Source organism: Salvelinus namaycush, chromosome 1 (genome assembly GCF_016432855.1).
Source record: "Salvelinus namaycush isolate Seneca chromosome 1, SaNama_1.0, whole genome shotgun sequence".
Classification (NCBI taxonomy): domain Eukaryota; kingdom Metazoa; phylum Chordata; class Actinopteri; order Salmoniformes; family Salmonidae; genus Salvelinus; species Salvelinus namaycush.
The window spans coordinates 80,783,177-80,797,118 of NC_052307.1; the positions used below are offsets into that span (position 1 = coordinate 80,783,177).

Consider the following 13,942-nt stretch of genomic DNA (forward strand, 5'->3'; position numbering starts at 1 on the left):
ATGTCAGCATTGTGAACAGAGTACCCTGTGGTGGAGTTATGGTATGGGGCAGGCATAAACTACGGAAAACAAACACAATTGCAATTTATCGATTGCAATTTGAATGCACAGAGATACCGTGACGAGATCCTGAGGCCCATTGTTGTGCCACTCATGTTTCAGCATGATAATGCACAGCCCCATGTCGCAAGGATCTGTACACCATTCCTGGAGGCTGAAAATGTCCCAGTTCTTCCATGGTCTGCATACTCACCAGACATGTAACCCGTTGAGCATGTTTGGGATGCTCTGGATCGACATATGACAGGGTGTTCCAGCTCTCGCCAATATCCAGCAACTTCACACAGCCATTGAAGAGGAGTGGGACAACATGCCACAGGCCACAATCAACAGCCTGATCAACTCTATGTGAAGGAGATGTGTCACGCTGCAAATGGTCCCACCAGATACTGACTGGTTCTCTGATCCACGCCCCTACCTTTTTTTTAAGGTATCTGTGACCTACCGATGTTTATCTGTATTCCCAGTCATGTGAAATCCATAGAACTGTAACTCAGTAAAATCTTTGAAATTATTGCATGTTGCATTTATATTTTTGTTCAGTGTATCTTTATACCTACAAAAACAATCCATTCTATCCCCTATCACACTTTCTGGTAAAAACTCTAAACGGTAGCAGAGACAGTCTGGGATATTAAATAGAACACCCTGATAGGTTCTTGTATACAGTGGCTCATGCAGAAGTCTGATGGTAGCAGAGACAGTCTGGGATATTAAATAGAACACCCTGATAGGTTCTTGTGTACAGTGGCTCATGCAGAAGTCGGTCCCTACACACTAGACACCTTTCAAGTCCTTGCCTCCCCCTCTGTATTCCTAGAACAATAAGTATTCATCTATTGTGATCACAGCTACCCACCTCTCGTCTCCTCCTCCTCTTCTTCTCCTCCTCCTCTTCTTCTCCTCTTCTTCTCCTCCCCCTCTTCTTCTCCTCCCCCTCTCTTCTTCTCCTCCTCCTCCTTCTCTCCTCTTCTTCTCCTCCCCCTCTCTTCTTCTCCTCCTTCTCTCCTCCTTCTTCTTCTCCTCCTCCTCTCTTCTCCTCTATAAAGATGAAGTGCTCTGACAGACAGAGCTGCTGTCTTGATGTATCATTCACCACTGTGTACCGTGCTGGAGATTGGCTGCTAGTAGTTGTCTGGCCTGGCAGACACACAGTGAGAGAAGCAGGAGTTTGTCTGTTAGTAGTATTCTGGCCTGGCAGACACACAGTGAGAGAAGCAGGAGTTTGGCTGTTAGTAGTATTCTGGCCTGGCAGACACACAGTGAGAGAAGCAGGAGTTTGGCTGTTAGTAGTTCTCTGGCCTGGCAGACACACAGTGAGAGAAGCAGGAGTTTGGCTGTTAGTAGTATTCTGGCCTGGCAGACACACAGTGAGAGAAGCAGGAGTTTGGCTGTTAGTAGTTCTCTGGCCTGGCAGACACACAGTGAGAGAAGCAGGAGTTTGGCTGTTAGTAGTATTCTGGCCTGGCAGACACACAGTGAGAGAAGCAGGAGTTTGGCTGTTAGTAGTATTCTGGCCTGGCAGACACACAGTGAGAGAAGCAGGAGTTTGGCTGTTAGTAGTTCTCTGGCCTGGCAGACACACAGTGAGGGAAGCAGGAGTTTGGCTGTTAGTAGTTCTCTGGCCTGGCAGACACACAGTGAGAGAAGCAGGAGTTTGGCTGTTAGTAGTTCTCTGGCCTGGCAGACACACAGTGAGAGAAGCAGGAGTTTGGCTGTTAGTAGTATTCTGGCCTGGCAGACACACAGTGAGAGAAGCAGGAGTTTGGCTGTTAGTAGTATTCTGGCCTGGCAGACACACAGTGAGAGAAGCAGGAGTTTGGCTGTTAGTAGTATTCTGGCCTGGCAGACACACAGTGAGAGAAGCAGGAGTTTGGCTGTTAGTAGTTCTCTGGCCTGGCAGACACACAGTGAGGGAAGCAGGAGTTTGGCTGTTAGTAGTTCTCTGGCCTGGCAGACACACAGTGAGGGAAGCAGGAGTTTGGCTGTTAGTAGTTCTCTGGCCTGGCAGACACACAGTGAGAGAAGCAGGAGTTTGGCTGTTAGTAGTATTCTGGCCTGGCAGACACACAGTGAGAGAAGCAGGAGTTTGGCTGTTAGTAGTATTCTGGCCTGGCAGACACACAGTGAGAGAAGCAGGAGTTTGGCTGTTAGTAGTATTCTGGCCTGGCAGACACACAGTGAGAGAAGCAGGAGTTTGGCTGTTAGTAGTATTTTGGCCTGGCAGACACACAGTGAGGGAAGCAGGAGTTTGGCTGTTAGTAGTATTCTGGCCTGGCAGACACACAGTGAGAGAAGCAGGAGTTTGGCTGTTAGTAGTTCTCTGGCCTGGCAGACACACAGTGAGAGAAGCAGGAGTTTGGCTGTTAGTAGTTCTCTGGCCTGGCAGACACACAGTGAGAGAAGCAGGAGTTTGGCTGTTAGTAGTATTCTGGCCTGGCAGACACACAGTGAGAGAAGCAGGAGTTTGGCTGTTAGTAGTATTCTGGCCTGGCAGACACACAGTGAGAGAAGCAGGAGTTTGGCTGTTAGTAGTTCTCTGGCCTGGCAGACACACAGTGAGAGAAGCAGGAGTTTGGCTGTTAGTAGTTCTCTGGCCTGGCAGACACACAGTGAGAGAAGCAGGAGTTTGGCTGTTAGTAGTATTCTGGCCTGGCAGACACACAGTGAGAGAAGCAGGAGTTTGGCTGTTAGTAGTATTCTGGCCTGGCAGACACACAGTGAGAGAAGCAGGAGTTTGGCTGTTAGTAGTTGTCTGGCCTGGCAGACACACAGTGAGAGAAGCAGGAGTTTGGCTGTTAGTAGTTCTCTGGCCTGGCAGACACACAGTGAGAGAAGCAGGAGTTTGGCTGTTAGTAGTTCTCTGGCCTGGCAGACACACAGTGAGAGAAGCAGGAGTTTGGCTGTTAGTAGTTCTCTGGCCTGGCAGACACACAGTGAGAGAAGCAGGAGTTTGGCTGTTATTAGTTCTCTGGCCTGGCAGACACACAGTGAGAGAAGCAGGAGTTTGGCTGTTAGTAGTTCTCTGGCCTGGCAGACACACAGTGAGAGAAGCAGGAGTTTGGCTGTTAGTAGTTCTCTGGCCTGGCAGACACACAGTGAGAGAAGCAGGAGTTTGGCTGTTAGTAGTATTCTGGCCTGGCAGACACACAGTGAGAGAAGCAGGAGTTTGGCTGTTAGTAGTTCTCTGGCCTGGCAGACACACAGTGAGAGAAGCAGGAGTTTGGCTGTTAGTAGTTCTCTAGCCTGGCAGACACACAGTGAGAGAAGCAGGAGTTTGGCTGTTAGTAGTTCTCTGGCCTGGCAGACACACAGTGAGAGAAGCAGGAGTTTGGCTGTGAGTAGTTTTCTGGCCTGGCAGACACACAGTGAGAGAAGCAGGAGTTTGGCTGTTAGTAGTATTCTGGCCTGGCAGACACACAGTGAGAGAAGCAGGAGTTTGGCTGTTAGTAGTTCTCTGGCCTGGCAGACACACAGTGAGAGAAGCAGGAGTTTGGCTGTTAGTAGTATTCTGGCCTGGCAGACACACAGTGAGAGAAGCAGGAGTTTGGCTGTTAGTAGTTCTCTGGCCTGGCAGACACACAGTGAGGGAAGCAGGAGTTTGGCTGTTAGTAGTTCTCTGGCCTGGCAGACACACAGTGAGAGAAGCAGGAGTTTGGCTGTTAGTAGTTCTCTGGCCTGGCAGACACACAGTGAGAGAAGCAGGAGTTTGGCTGTTAGTAGTATTCTGGCCTGGCAGACACACAGTGAGAGAAGCAGGAGTTTGGCTGTTAGTAGTATTCTGGCCTGGCAGACACACAGTGAGAGAAGCAGGAGTTTGGCTGTTAGTAGTATTCTGGCCTGGCAGACACACAGTGAGAGAAGCAGGAGTTTGGCTGTTAGTAGTATTTTGGCCTGGCAGACACACAGTGAGGGAAGCAGGAGTTTGGCTGTTAGTAGTATTCTGGCCTGGCAGACACACAGTGAGAGAAGCAGGAGTTTGGCTGTTAGTAGTATTCTGGCCTGGCAGACACACAGTGAGAGAAGCAGGAGTTTGGCTGTTAGTAGTTCTCTGGCCTGGCAGACACACAGTGAGGGAAGCAGGAGTTTGGCTGTTAGTAGTTCTCTGGCCTGGCAGACACACAGTGAGAGAAGCAGGAGTTTGGCTGTTAGTAGTTCTCTGGCCTGGCAGACACACAGTGAGAGAAGCAGGAGTTTGGCTGTTAGTAGTATTCTGGCCTGGCAGACACACAGTGAGAGAAGCAGGAGTTTGGCTGTTAGTAGTATTCTGGCCTGGCAGACACACAGTGAGAGAAGCAGGAGTTTGGCTGTTAGTAGTATTCTGGCCTGGCAGACACACAGTGAGAGAAGCAGGAGTTTGGCTGTTAGTAGTATTTTGGCCTGGCAGACACACAGTGAGGGAAGCAGGAGTTTGGCTGTTAGTAGTATTCTGGCCTGGCAGACACACAGTGAGAGAAGCAGGAGTTTGGCTGTTAGTAGTTCTCTGGCCTGGCAGACACACAGTGAGAGAAGCAGGAGTTTGGCTGTTAGTAGTTCTCTGGCCTGGCAGACACACAGTGAGAGAAGCAGGAGTTTGGCTGTTAGTAGTATTCTGGCCTGGCAGACACACAGTGAGAGAAGCAGGAGTTTGGCTGTTAGTAGTATTCTGGCCTGGCAGACACACAGTGAGAGAAGCAGGAGTTTGGCTGTTAGTAGTTCTCTGGCCTGGCAGACACACAGTGAGAGAAGCAGGAGTTTGGCTGTTAGTAGTTCTCTGGCCTGGCAGACACACAGTGAGAGAAGCAGGAGTTTGGCTGTTAGTAGTATTCTGGCCTGGCAGACACACAGTGAGAGAAGCAGGAGTTTGGCTGTTAGTAGTATTCTGGCCTGGCAGACACACAGTGAGAGAAGCAGGAGTTTGGCTGTTAGTAGTTGTCTGGCCTGGCAGACACACAGTGAGAGAAGCAGGAGTTTGGCTGTTAGTAGTTCTCTGGCCTGGCAGACACACAGTGAGAGAAGCAGGAGTTTGGCTGTTAGTAGTTCTCTGGCCTGGCAGACACACAGTGAGAGAAGCAGGAGTTTGGCTGTTAGTAGTTGTCTGGCCTGGCAGACACACAGTGAGAGAAGCAGGAGTTTGGCTGTTAGTAGTTCTCTGGCCTGGCAGACACAGTGAGAGAAGCAGGAGTTTGGCTGTTATTAGTTCTCTGGCCTGGCAGACACACAGTGAGAGAAGCAGGAGTTTGGCTGTTAGTAGTTCTCTGGCCTGGCAGACACACAGTGAGAGAAGCAGGAGTTTGGCTGTTAGTAGTTCTCTGGCCTGGCAGACACACAGTGAGAGAAGCAGGAGTATGGCTGTTAGTAGTATTCTGGCCTGGCAGACACACAGTGAGAGAAGCAGGAGTTTGGCTGTTAGTAGTTCTCTGGCCTGGCAGACACACAGTGAGAGAAGCAGGAGTTTGGCTGTTAGTAGTTCTCTAGCCTGGCAGACACACAGTGAGAGAAGCAGGAGTTTGGCTGTTAGTAGTTCTCTGGCCTGGCAGACACACAGTGAGAGAAGCAGGAGTTTGGCTGTTAGTAGTATTCTGGCCTGGCAGACACACAGTGAGAGAAGCAGGAGTTTGGCTGTTAGTAGTTCTCTGGCCTGGCAGACACACAGTGAGAGAAGCAGGAGTTTGGCTGTTAGTAGTATTCTGGCCTGGCAGACACACAGTGAGAGAAGCAGGAGTTTGGCTGTTAGTAGTTCTCTGGCCTGGCAGACACACAGTGAGAGAAGCAGGAGTTTGGCTGTTAGTAGTTCTCTGGCCTGGCAGACACACAGTGAGAGAAGCAGGAGTTTGGCTGTTAGTAGTATTCTGGCCTGGCAGACACACAGTGAGAGAAGCAGGAGTTTGGCTGTTAGTAGTATTCTGGCCTGGCAGACACACAGTGAGAGAAGCAGGAGTTTGGCTGTTAGTAGTATTCTGGCCTGGCAGACACACAGTGAGAGAAGCAGGAGTTTGGCTGTTAGTAGTTCTCTGGCCTGGCAGACACACAGTGAGAGAAGCAGGAGTTTGGCTGTTAGTAGTATTCTGGCCTGGCAGACACACAGTGAGAGAAGCAGGAGTTTGGCTGTTAGTAGTTCTCTGGCCTGGCAGACACACAGTGAGAGAAGCAGGAGTTTGGCTGTTAGTAGTATTCTGGCCTGGCAGACACACAGTGAGAGAAGCAGGAGTTTGGCTGTTAGTAGTATTCTGGCCTGGCAGACACACAGTGAGAGAAGCAGGAGTTTGGCTGTTAGTAGTTGTCTGGCCTGGCAGACACACAGTGAGAGAAGCAGGAGTTTGGCTGTTAGTAGTTCTCTGGCCTGGCAGACACACAGTGAGAGAAGCAGGAGTTTGGCTGTTAGTAGTTCTCTGGCCTGGCAGACACACAGTGAGAGAAGCAGGAGTTTGGCTGTTAGTAGTATTCTGGCCTGGCAGACACACAGTGAGAGAAGCAGGAGTTTGGCTGTTAGTAGTTCTCTGGCCTGGCAGACACACAGTGAGAGAAGCAGGAGTTTGGCTGTTAGTAGTATTCTGGCCTGGCAGACACACAGTGAGAGAAGCAGGAGTTTGGCTGTTAGTAGTATTCTGGCCTGGCAGACACACAGTGAGAGAAGCAGGAGTTTGGCTGTTAGTAGTTCTCTGGCCTGGCAGACACACAGTGAGGGAAGCAGGAGTTTGGCTGTTAGTAGTTCTCTGGCCTGGCAGACACACAGTGAGAGAAGCAGGAGTTTGGCTGTTAGTAGTTCTCTGGCCTGGCAGACACACAGTGAGAGAAGCAGGAGTTTGGCTGTTAGTAGTATTCTGGCCTGGCAGACACACAGTGAGAGAAGCAGGAGTTTGGCTGTTAGTAGTATTCTGGCCTGGCAGACACACAGTGAGAGAAGCAGGAGTTTGGCTGTTAGTAGTATTCTGGCCTGGCAGACACACAGTGAGAGAAGCAGGAGTTTGGCTGTTAGTAGTTCTCTGGCCTGGCAGACACACAGTGAGAGAAGCAGGAGTTTGGCTGTTAGTAGTTCTCTGGCCTGGCAGACACACAGTGAGAGAAGCAGGAGTTTGGCTGTTAGTAGTATTCTGGCCTGGCAGACACACAGTGAGAGAAGCAGGAGTTTGGCTGTTAGTAGTATTCTGGCCTGGCAGACACACAGTGAGAGAAGCAGGAGTTTGGCTGTTAGTAGTTCTCTGGCCTGGCAGACACACAGTGAGAGAAGCAGGAGTTTGGCTGTTAGTAGTTCTCTGGCCTGGCAGACACACAGTGAGAGAAGCAGGAGTTTGGCTGTTAGTAGTATTCTGGCCTGGCAGACACACAGTGAGAGAAGCAGGAGTTTGGCTGTTAGTAGTTGTCTGGCCTGGCAGACACACAGTGAGAGAAGCAGGAGTTTGGCTGTTAGTAGTTCTCTGGCCTGGCAGACACACAGTGAGAGAAGCAGGAGTTTGGCTGTTAGTAGTTCTCTGGCCTGGCAGACACACAGTGAGAGAAGCAGGAGTTTGGCTGTTAGTAGTTCTCTGGCCTGGCAGACACACAGTGAGAGAAGCAGGAGTTTGGCTGTTAGTAGTTCTCTGGCCTGGCAGACACAGTGAGAGAAGCAGGAGTTTGGCTGTTAGTAGTTCTCTGGCCTGGCAGACACACAGTGAGAGAAGCAGGAGTTTGGCTGTTAGTAGTTCTCTGGCCTGGCAGACACACAGTGAGAGAAGCAGGAGTTTGGCTGTTAGTAGTTCTCTGGCCTGGCAGACACACAGTGAGAGAAGCAGGAGTTTGGCTGTTAGTAGTATTCTGGCCTGGCAGACACACAGTGAGAGAAGCAGGAGTTTGGCTGTTAGTAGTTCTCTGGCCTGGCAGACACACAGTGAGAGAAGCAGGAGTTTGGCTGTTAGTAGTTCTCTAGCCTGGCAGACACACAGTGAGAGAAGCAGGAGTTTGGCTGTTAGTAGTTCTCTGGCCTGGCAGACACACAGTGAGAGAAGCAGGAGTTTGGCTGTGAGTAGTTTTCTGGCCTGGCAGACACACAGTGAGAGAAGCAGGAGTTTGGCTGTTAGTAGTATTCTGGCCTGGCAGACACACAGTGAGGGAAGCAGGAGTTTGGCTGTTAGTAGTTGTCTGGCCTGGCAGACACACAGTGAGAGAAGCAGGAGTTTGGCTGTTAGTAGTTCTCTGGCCTGGCAGACACACAGTGAGAGAAGCAGGAGTTTGGCTGTTAGTAGTTCTCTGGCCTGGCAGACACACAGTGAGAGAAGCAGGAGTTTGGCTGTTAGTAGTTCTCTGGCCTGGCAGACACACAGTGAGAGAAGCAGGAGTTTGGCTGTTAGTAGTTCTCTGGCCTGGCAGACACACAGTGAGAGAAGCAGGAGTTTGGCTGTTAGTAGTATTCTGGCCTGGCAGACACACAGTGAGAGAAGCAGGAGTTTGGCTGTTAGTAGTTCTCTGGCCTGGCAGACACACAGTGAGAGAAGCAGGAGTTTGGCTGTTAGTAGTTCTCTAGCCTGGCAGACACACAGTGAGAGAAGCAGGAGTTTGGCTGTTAGTAGTTCTCTGGCCTGGCAGACACACAGTGAGAGAAGCAGGAGTTTGGCTGTGAGTAGTTTTCTGGCCTGGCAGACACACAGTGAGAGAAGCAGGAGTTTGGCTGTTAGTAGTTCTCTGGCCTGGCAGACACACAGTGAGAGAAGCAGGAGTTTGTCTGTTAGTAGTATTCTGGCCTGGCAGACACACAGTGAGGGGGTTTAATGTCAAGGAGACGTGGGGGAACCGGGAGGAGAGGGATTGAGATCAATAGCCCAAGCCGGTCTGAAGTGGCTACTTTTATTTCAACTGTTTCTCCCAAGTGCCAGGACGCCAAGGGAACGTGAGGGGGAGAATGGAAACAAAATAATTCAATATTTTCTCTTGTTTTAATCTACTGATGGTTTCCTTTTTAGTCACTGCCCAGCTATGCTTCTTTTTCCCCTGTGCAAGTCCTCACTCAAATATTTAGTTGTAATGAACTATTCATGCGCATGCTGTAGGTACAGTTGTACAGCCGTTTTCCATCAGCAGCCATTGATAAAGTTGACATGTGTTTCCACAATAAGAAAAAGAGCAGCTCAGCCCAGCGCACACAGGGCTGAGACAGAGAGGGAGTTGTGTAAGGGGGATGGAATGCTGGAAAGAGGGGGAGGGTAGAGCGGGGCAGGCTGGAGGCACGGAGGGAGGCAGGCTGGAGGCACGGAGGGAGGCAGGCTGGAGGCACGGAGGGAGGCAGGCTGGAGGCACGGAGGGAGGCAGGCTGGAGGCACGGAGGGAGGGAGGCAGGCTGGAGGCACGGAGGGAGGGAGGCAGGCTGGAGGCACGGAGGGAGGGAGGCAGGCTGGAGGCACGGAGGGAGGGAGGCAGGCTGGAGGCACGGAGGGAGGGAGGCAGGCTGGAGGCACGGAGGGAGGGAGGCAGGCTGGAGGCACGGAGGGAGGCTGGAGGGAGGGAGGCACGGCGGGAGGCTGGAGGGAGGGAGGCACGGCGGGAGGCTGGAGGGAGGGAGGCACGGAGGGAGGCTGGAGGGAGGGAGGCACGGAGGGAGGCTGGAGGGAGGCACGGAGGCTGGAGACGCTGGAGGGAGGGAGGCTGGAGACGCTGGAGGGAGGGAGGCTGGAGACGCTGGAGGGAGGGAGGCTGGAGACGCTGGAGGGAGGGAGGCTGGAGGCAGGCAGGCTGGAGGCACGGCGGGAGGCAGGCAGGCAGGCTGGAGGCACGGCGGGAGGCAGGCAGGCAGGCTGGAGGCAGGCAGGCTGGAGGCAGGCAGGCTGGAGGCAGGCAGGCTGGAGGCAGGCAGGCTGGAGGCAGGCAGGCTGGAGGCACGGCGGGAGGCAGGCAGGCAGGCTGGAGGCACGGCGGGAGGCACAGCGGGCAGGCTGGAGGCACGGCGGGAGGCAGGCAGGCTGGAGGCAGGCAGGCTGGAGGCACGGCGGGAGGGAGGGAGGCACGGAGGCTGGAGGGAGGCACGGAGGCTGGAGGGAGGCACGGAGGCTGGAGGGAGGCGGAAGGGGGATGGAGAGAGGGAGGCGGAAGAGGGAGGGAGTGGGGCGCAATGCTTCTGTCCCAGGGTGGGACGTCATGTGCTCTCATTGTCCCTTCAGACACAGCCCACTGTTGACTTTTATCACTGTAGTATTACTGCCCAGTCTACACTAGCCTGGTTCCAGATCACTGTAGTATTACTGCCCAGTCTACACTAGCCTGGTTCCAGATCACTGTAGTATTACTGCCCAGTCTACACTAGCCTGGTTCCAGATCACTGTAGTATTACTGCCCAGTCTACACTAGCCTGGTTCCAGATCACTGTAGTATTACTGCCCAGTCTACACTAGCCTGGTTCCAGATCACTGTAGTATTACTGCCCAGTCTACGCTAGCCTGGTTCCAGATCACTGTAGTATTACTGCCCAGTCTACACTAGCCTGGTTCCAGATCACTGTAGTGTTACTGCCCAGTCTACACTAGCCTGGTTCCAGATCACTGTAGTGTTACTGCCCAGTCTACACTAGCCTGGTTCCAGATCACTGTAGTATTACTGCCCAGTCTACACTAGCCTGGTTCCAGATCACTGTAGTATTACTGCCCAGTCTACGCTAGCCTGGTTCCAGATCACTGTAGTATTACTGCCCAGTCTACGCTAGCCTGGTTCCAGATCACTGTAGTATTACTGCCCAGTCTACGCTAGCCTGGTTCCAGATCTAAGGGGTTGGCAAAACAGCGCAGACATCTCGACCAGTCTATTTCTTCGGGATCGGTGTCCCTTCCATGGGACGGTTGAGCTAACGTAGGCTAATGCGAATAGCATGAGGTTGTAAGTAACAAGAAGATTTCCCTGGACAGACATGATATTGGCAGGAAGCTTAAATTCTTGTTAATCCAACTGCACTGTTCAATTTACAATAGCTATTACAGTGAATGAATACCATGCTATTGTTTAAGGAGAGTGCACAGTTTTGAACATGAAAAGTTATTAATGAACAAATCCAACCCTCGTCTGAGACATACTCTCCCCAACCCTCGTCTGAGACATTTGGGCAGTCTTGACTCAAAATTTTGAACAGAAACGCAATGGTTCATTGTATCAGTCTATAACTTTGCACATACACTGCTGCCAACTAGTGGCCAAAATATAAATTGCAGCTGGGCTGGAATAATACATTATGGCCTTTCTCTTGCATTTCAAAGATGATGGTACAAAAAAAACAAAAGAAAGGTTGTTCTTTTCTTTGTATTATCTTTTACCAGATCTATTGTGTTATATTCTCCTACATTTCTTTCACATTTCCACAAACTTCAAAGTGTTTCCTTTCAAATGGTACCAATAACATGCATATCCTTGCTTTAGGGCCTGAGTTACAGGCAGTTAGATTTGGGTATCATTTTGGCGAAAATGGGCGGTTCCTCCTCCCACTGAAAAGGATCTGCTTGGAGTTGTATGATATATTTAAGCAATAAGGCACAAGGGGGTGTGGTATATGGCCAATATACCAAAGTTAAGGGCTGTTCTTATGCAAGTCTTATTCACAAACTCACAAACTGTGTTGAAAATGGATGAGTCTTTGTCACTGTCATACAGGTAGAAGATCCTAGTTGATTGTGTACTGCAGTGAACTATCCTCTGTCTCTTATGTCTCCTCCTCCTCTTCGGTCTCTCTACCCAGGCGACAGACCGTGACCAGCACCCCTTGTTGGATCGAGCTGCACCTCAACGGCCCCCTGCAGTGGCTGGACAAGGTGCTCATGCAAATGGGTTCCCCTAGCATCCGCTGCTCCAGCGTGTCGTAGGAATACTCTTCCCACCCTCTCTGTCACAGCACCAGTGAATAAAACAGACTAGAGACCATAGACACATCAACTAACCCTCGTCTGAGACATACTCTCCCCAACCCTCGTCTGCGACATACTCTCCCCAACCCTCGTCTGCGACATACTCTCCCCAACCCTCGTCTGCGACATACTCTCCCCAACCCTCGTCTGAGACATACTCTCCCCAACCCTCGTCTGAGACATACTCTCCCAAACCCTCGTCTGCGACATACTCTCCCCAACCCTCGTCTGAGACATACTCTCCCCAACCCTCGTCTGCGACATACTCTCCCCAACCCTCGTCTGCGACATACTCTCCCCAACCCTCGTCTGAGACATACTCTCCCCAACCCTCGTCTGCGACATGCTCTCCCCAACCCTCGTCTGCGACATGCTCTCCCCAACCCTCGTCTGCGACATGCTCTCCCCAACCCTCGTCTGCGACATGCTCTCCCCAACCCTCGTCTGCGACATGCTCTCCCCAACCCTCGTCTGCGACACACCAACTGACAGCACTTTTTTTAACGTTTTTTAAAAACATGTTTGTGGCAAAAGGGGGCGTGTGCATTAAAACAGGACGGCGTTGTTATCGCCTCTGTCATAGCCGTTTTTTTTATTGAACATGTTTATATGTCGGCATCTAGTGCCAACACCGCTGTAGTATGGGAGATTTTAAGGCATGAGATTCCTCCATTTTCTTTTCTGTTTTTGTTATCATTGTGTAGTTAGTTGTACATATGTTTATGTAGCGGTGCAAGATATTTACTAGATTGGGTATTTTCGGAATGATGAGTGATACTGCTTTTTACATAGCATGCTAGAAGAACATGAAGTTTTACACATTTCAGTGGAGTTTGTTTCTATGGTTAGGTGTTTTTTTTTCGTTGTCTTTTTGTTACAAATTTGTTAGCTGATTGAAAATATATGAATTTGTCGTCATGAAATATGTTCCTCCCTTGCCACTTCTGAGTAGTGTGTAAAGGGAAATCTAGTAAGAAGCTTTTAGGCGAGGTCAATGTTCTGTCTGTCCATTCCTCTGGGCGGGTTTCCCATGTTCTCTAGTTTGTCCCGGAACAGTGCAGATCGTGTTTGTGATCCGTCTTTTTGGAAGCGCGCCAAATCTCTTTCCCGCACAGAGACCATTGGGTTGTGGATTTGAACTGTCACCCAGATATCCTCTGACTGTCTGAGGAGTTTGACATAGCAGTGTATTTCTCAATACATCTGAAACTGTGGTTTGATTATCCATAGCATTTGACAAAATTAGAACTTTACAAAAATTGTTTTTTGTATTTTACCCCCTTTTTCTTCGCAATTTCGTGATATCCAATTGCGATCTTGTGTCATCGCTGCAACTCCCCAACGGGCTCGGGAGAGGCGTAGGTCGAGCCGTACATCCTCGGAAACATGACACGCCAAGCCGCACTTCTTAACACCCGCCCACTTAACCCGGAAGCCGACTGCACCAATGTGTCGGAGAAAACACTGTTCAACTGACGACTGAAGTCAGCCTGCAGGCGACCGGCCCGCCACTAGGAGTTGCTAGAGCGCGATGAGGCAAATAAAGCCCCACCGGCCAAACACTCCCCTAACCCGGATAACGCTGGGCCAATTGTGCACTGCCCTATGAGACTCACGGTCACAGTCGTTTGTGACACTGCCTGGGATCGAACCCAGGTCTGCAGTGACGTCTCAAGCCTTAGACCGCTGAGCGACTCGGGAGGCCTTGACACAAACTTTTGTCATGGCAATGGTCGTGTTGAGCGACGTTGCCCCTGCATTTTACAAGAAATCTCAAAGTCTGGGAATAGTTGATCCAATCATTTATATAGGCAAACATACTTCAAGGGGCAATTCTTAGTGTCCATTTTGGAGAAGTGACTGACTGCTTATGGGCATTGCAGAGTGTTGCCAGTCAACTGTTGTTCTCAGAAACTAGGATGAAGCTCAGTATCCTGGACTGTAGATACAGGAGTGTTCCTTCCTCATCTCTATTTTACTACAGAAGTGTAATGTTCTGTATTTTGTAATGAAACGCCATGCAAGACTGTATGGTGCTTATGTGAAAACCC

General features: G+C 50.7%; 1 protein-coding gene across 1 annotated transcript in view; it reads left to right on the forward strand.

The window, feature by feature from the left end:
* The window catches only part of smad3a (SMAD family member 3a), a 56,456-nt gene extending 43,062 nt beyond the window's left edge, over positions 1-13,394 (forward strand). Inside the window, exon 8 of the mRNA XM_038996124.1 lies at positions 11,726-13,394. Coding sequence (XP_038852052.1) covers positions 11,726-11,849 — 124 coding nt within the window. The 3' untranslated portion in view covers positions 11,850-13,394. The remainder of the gene's footprint in view (positions 1-11,725) is intronic.
* The last annotated feature ends 548 nt before the right edge of the window (positions 13,395-13,942 follow it).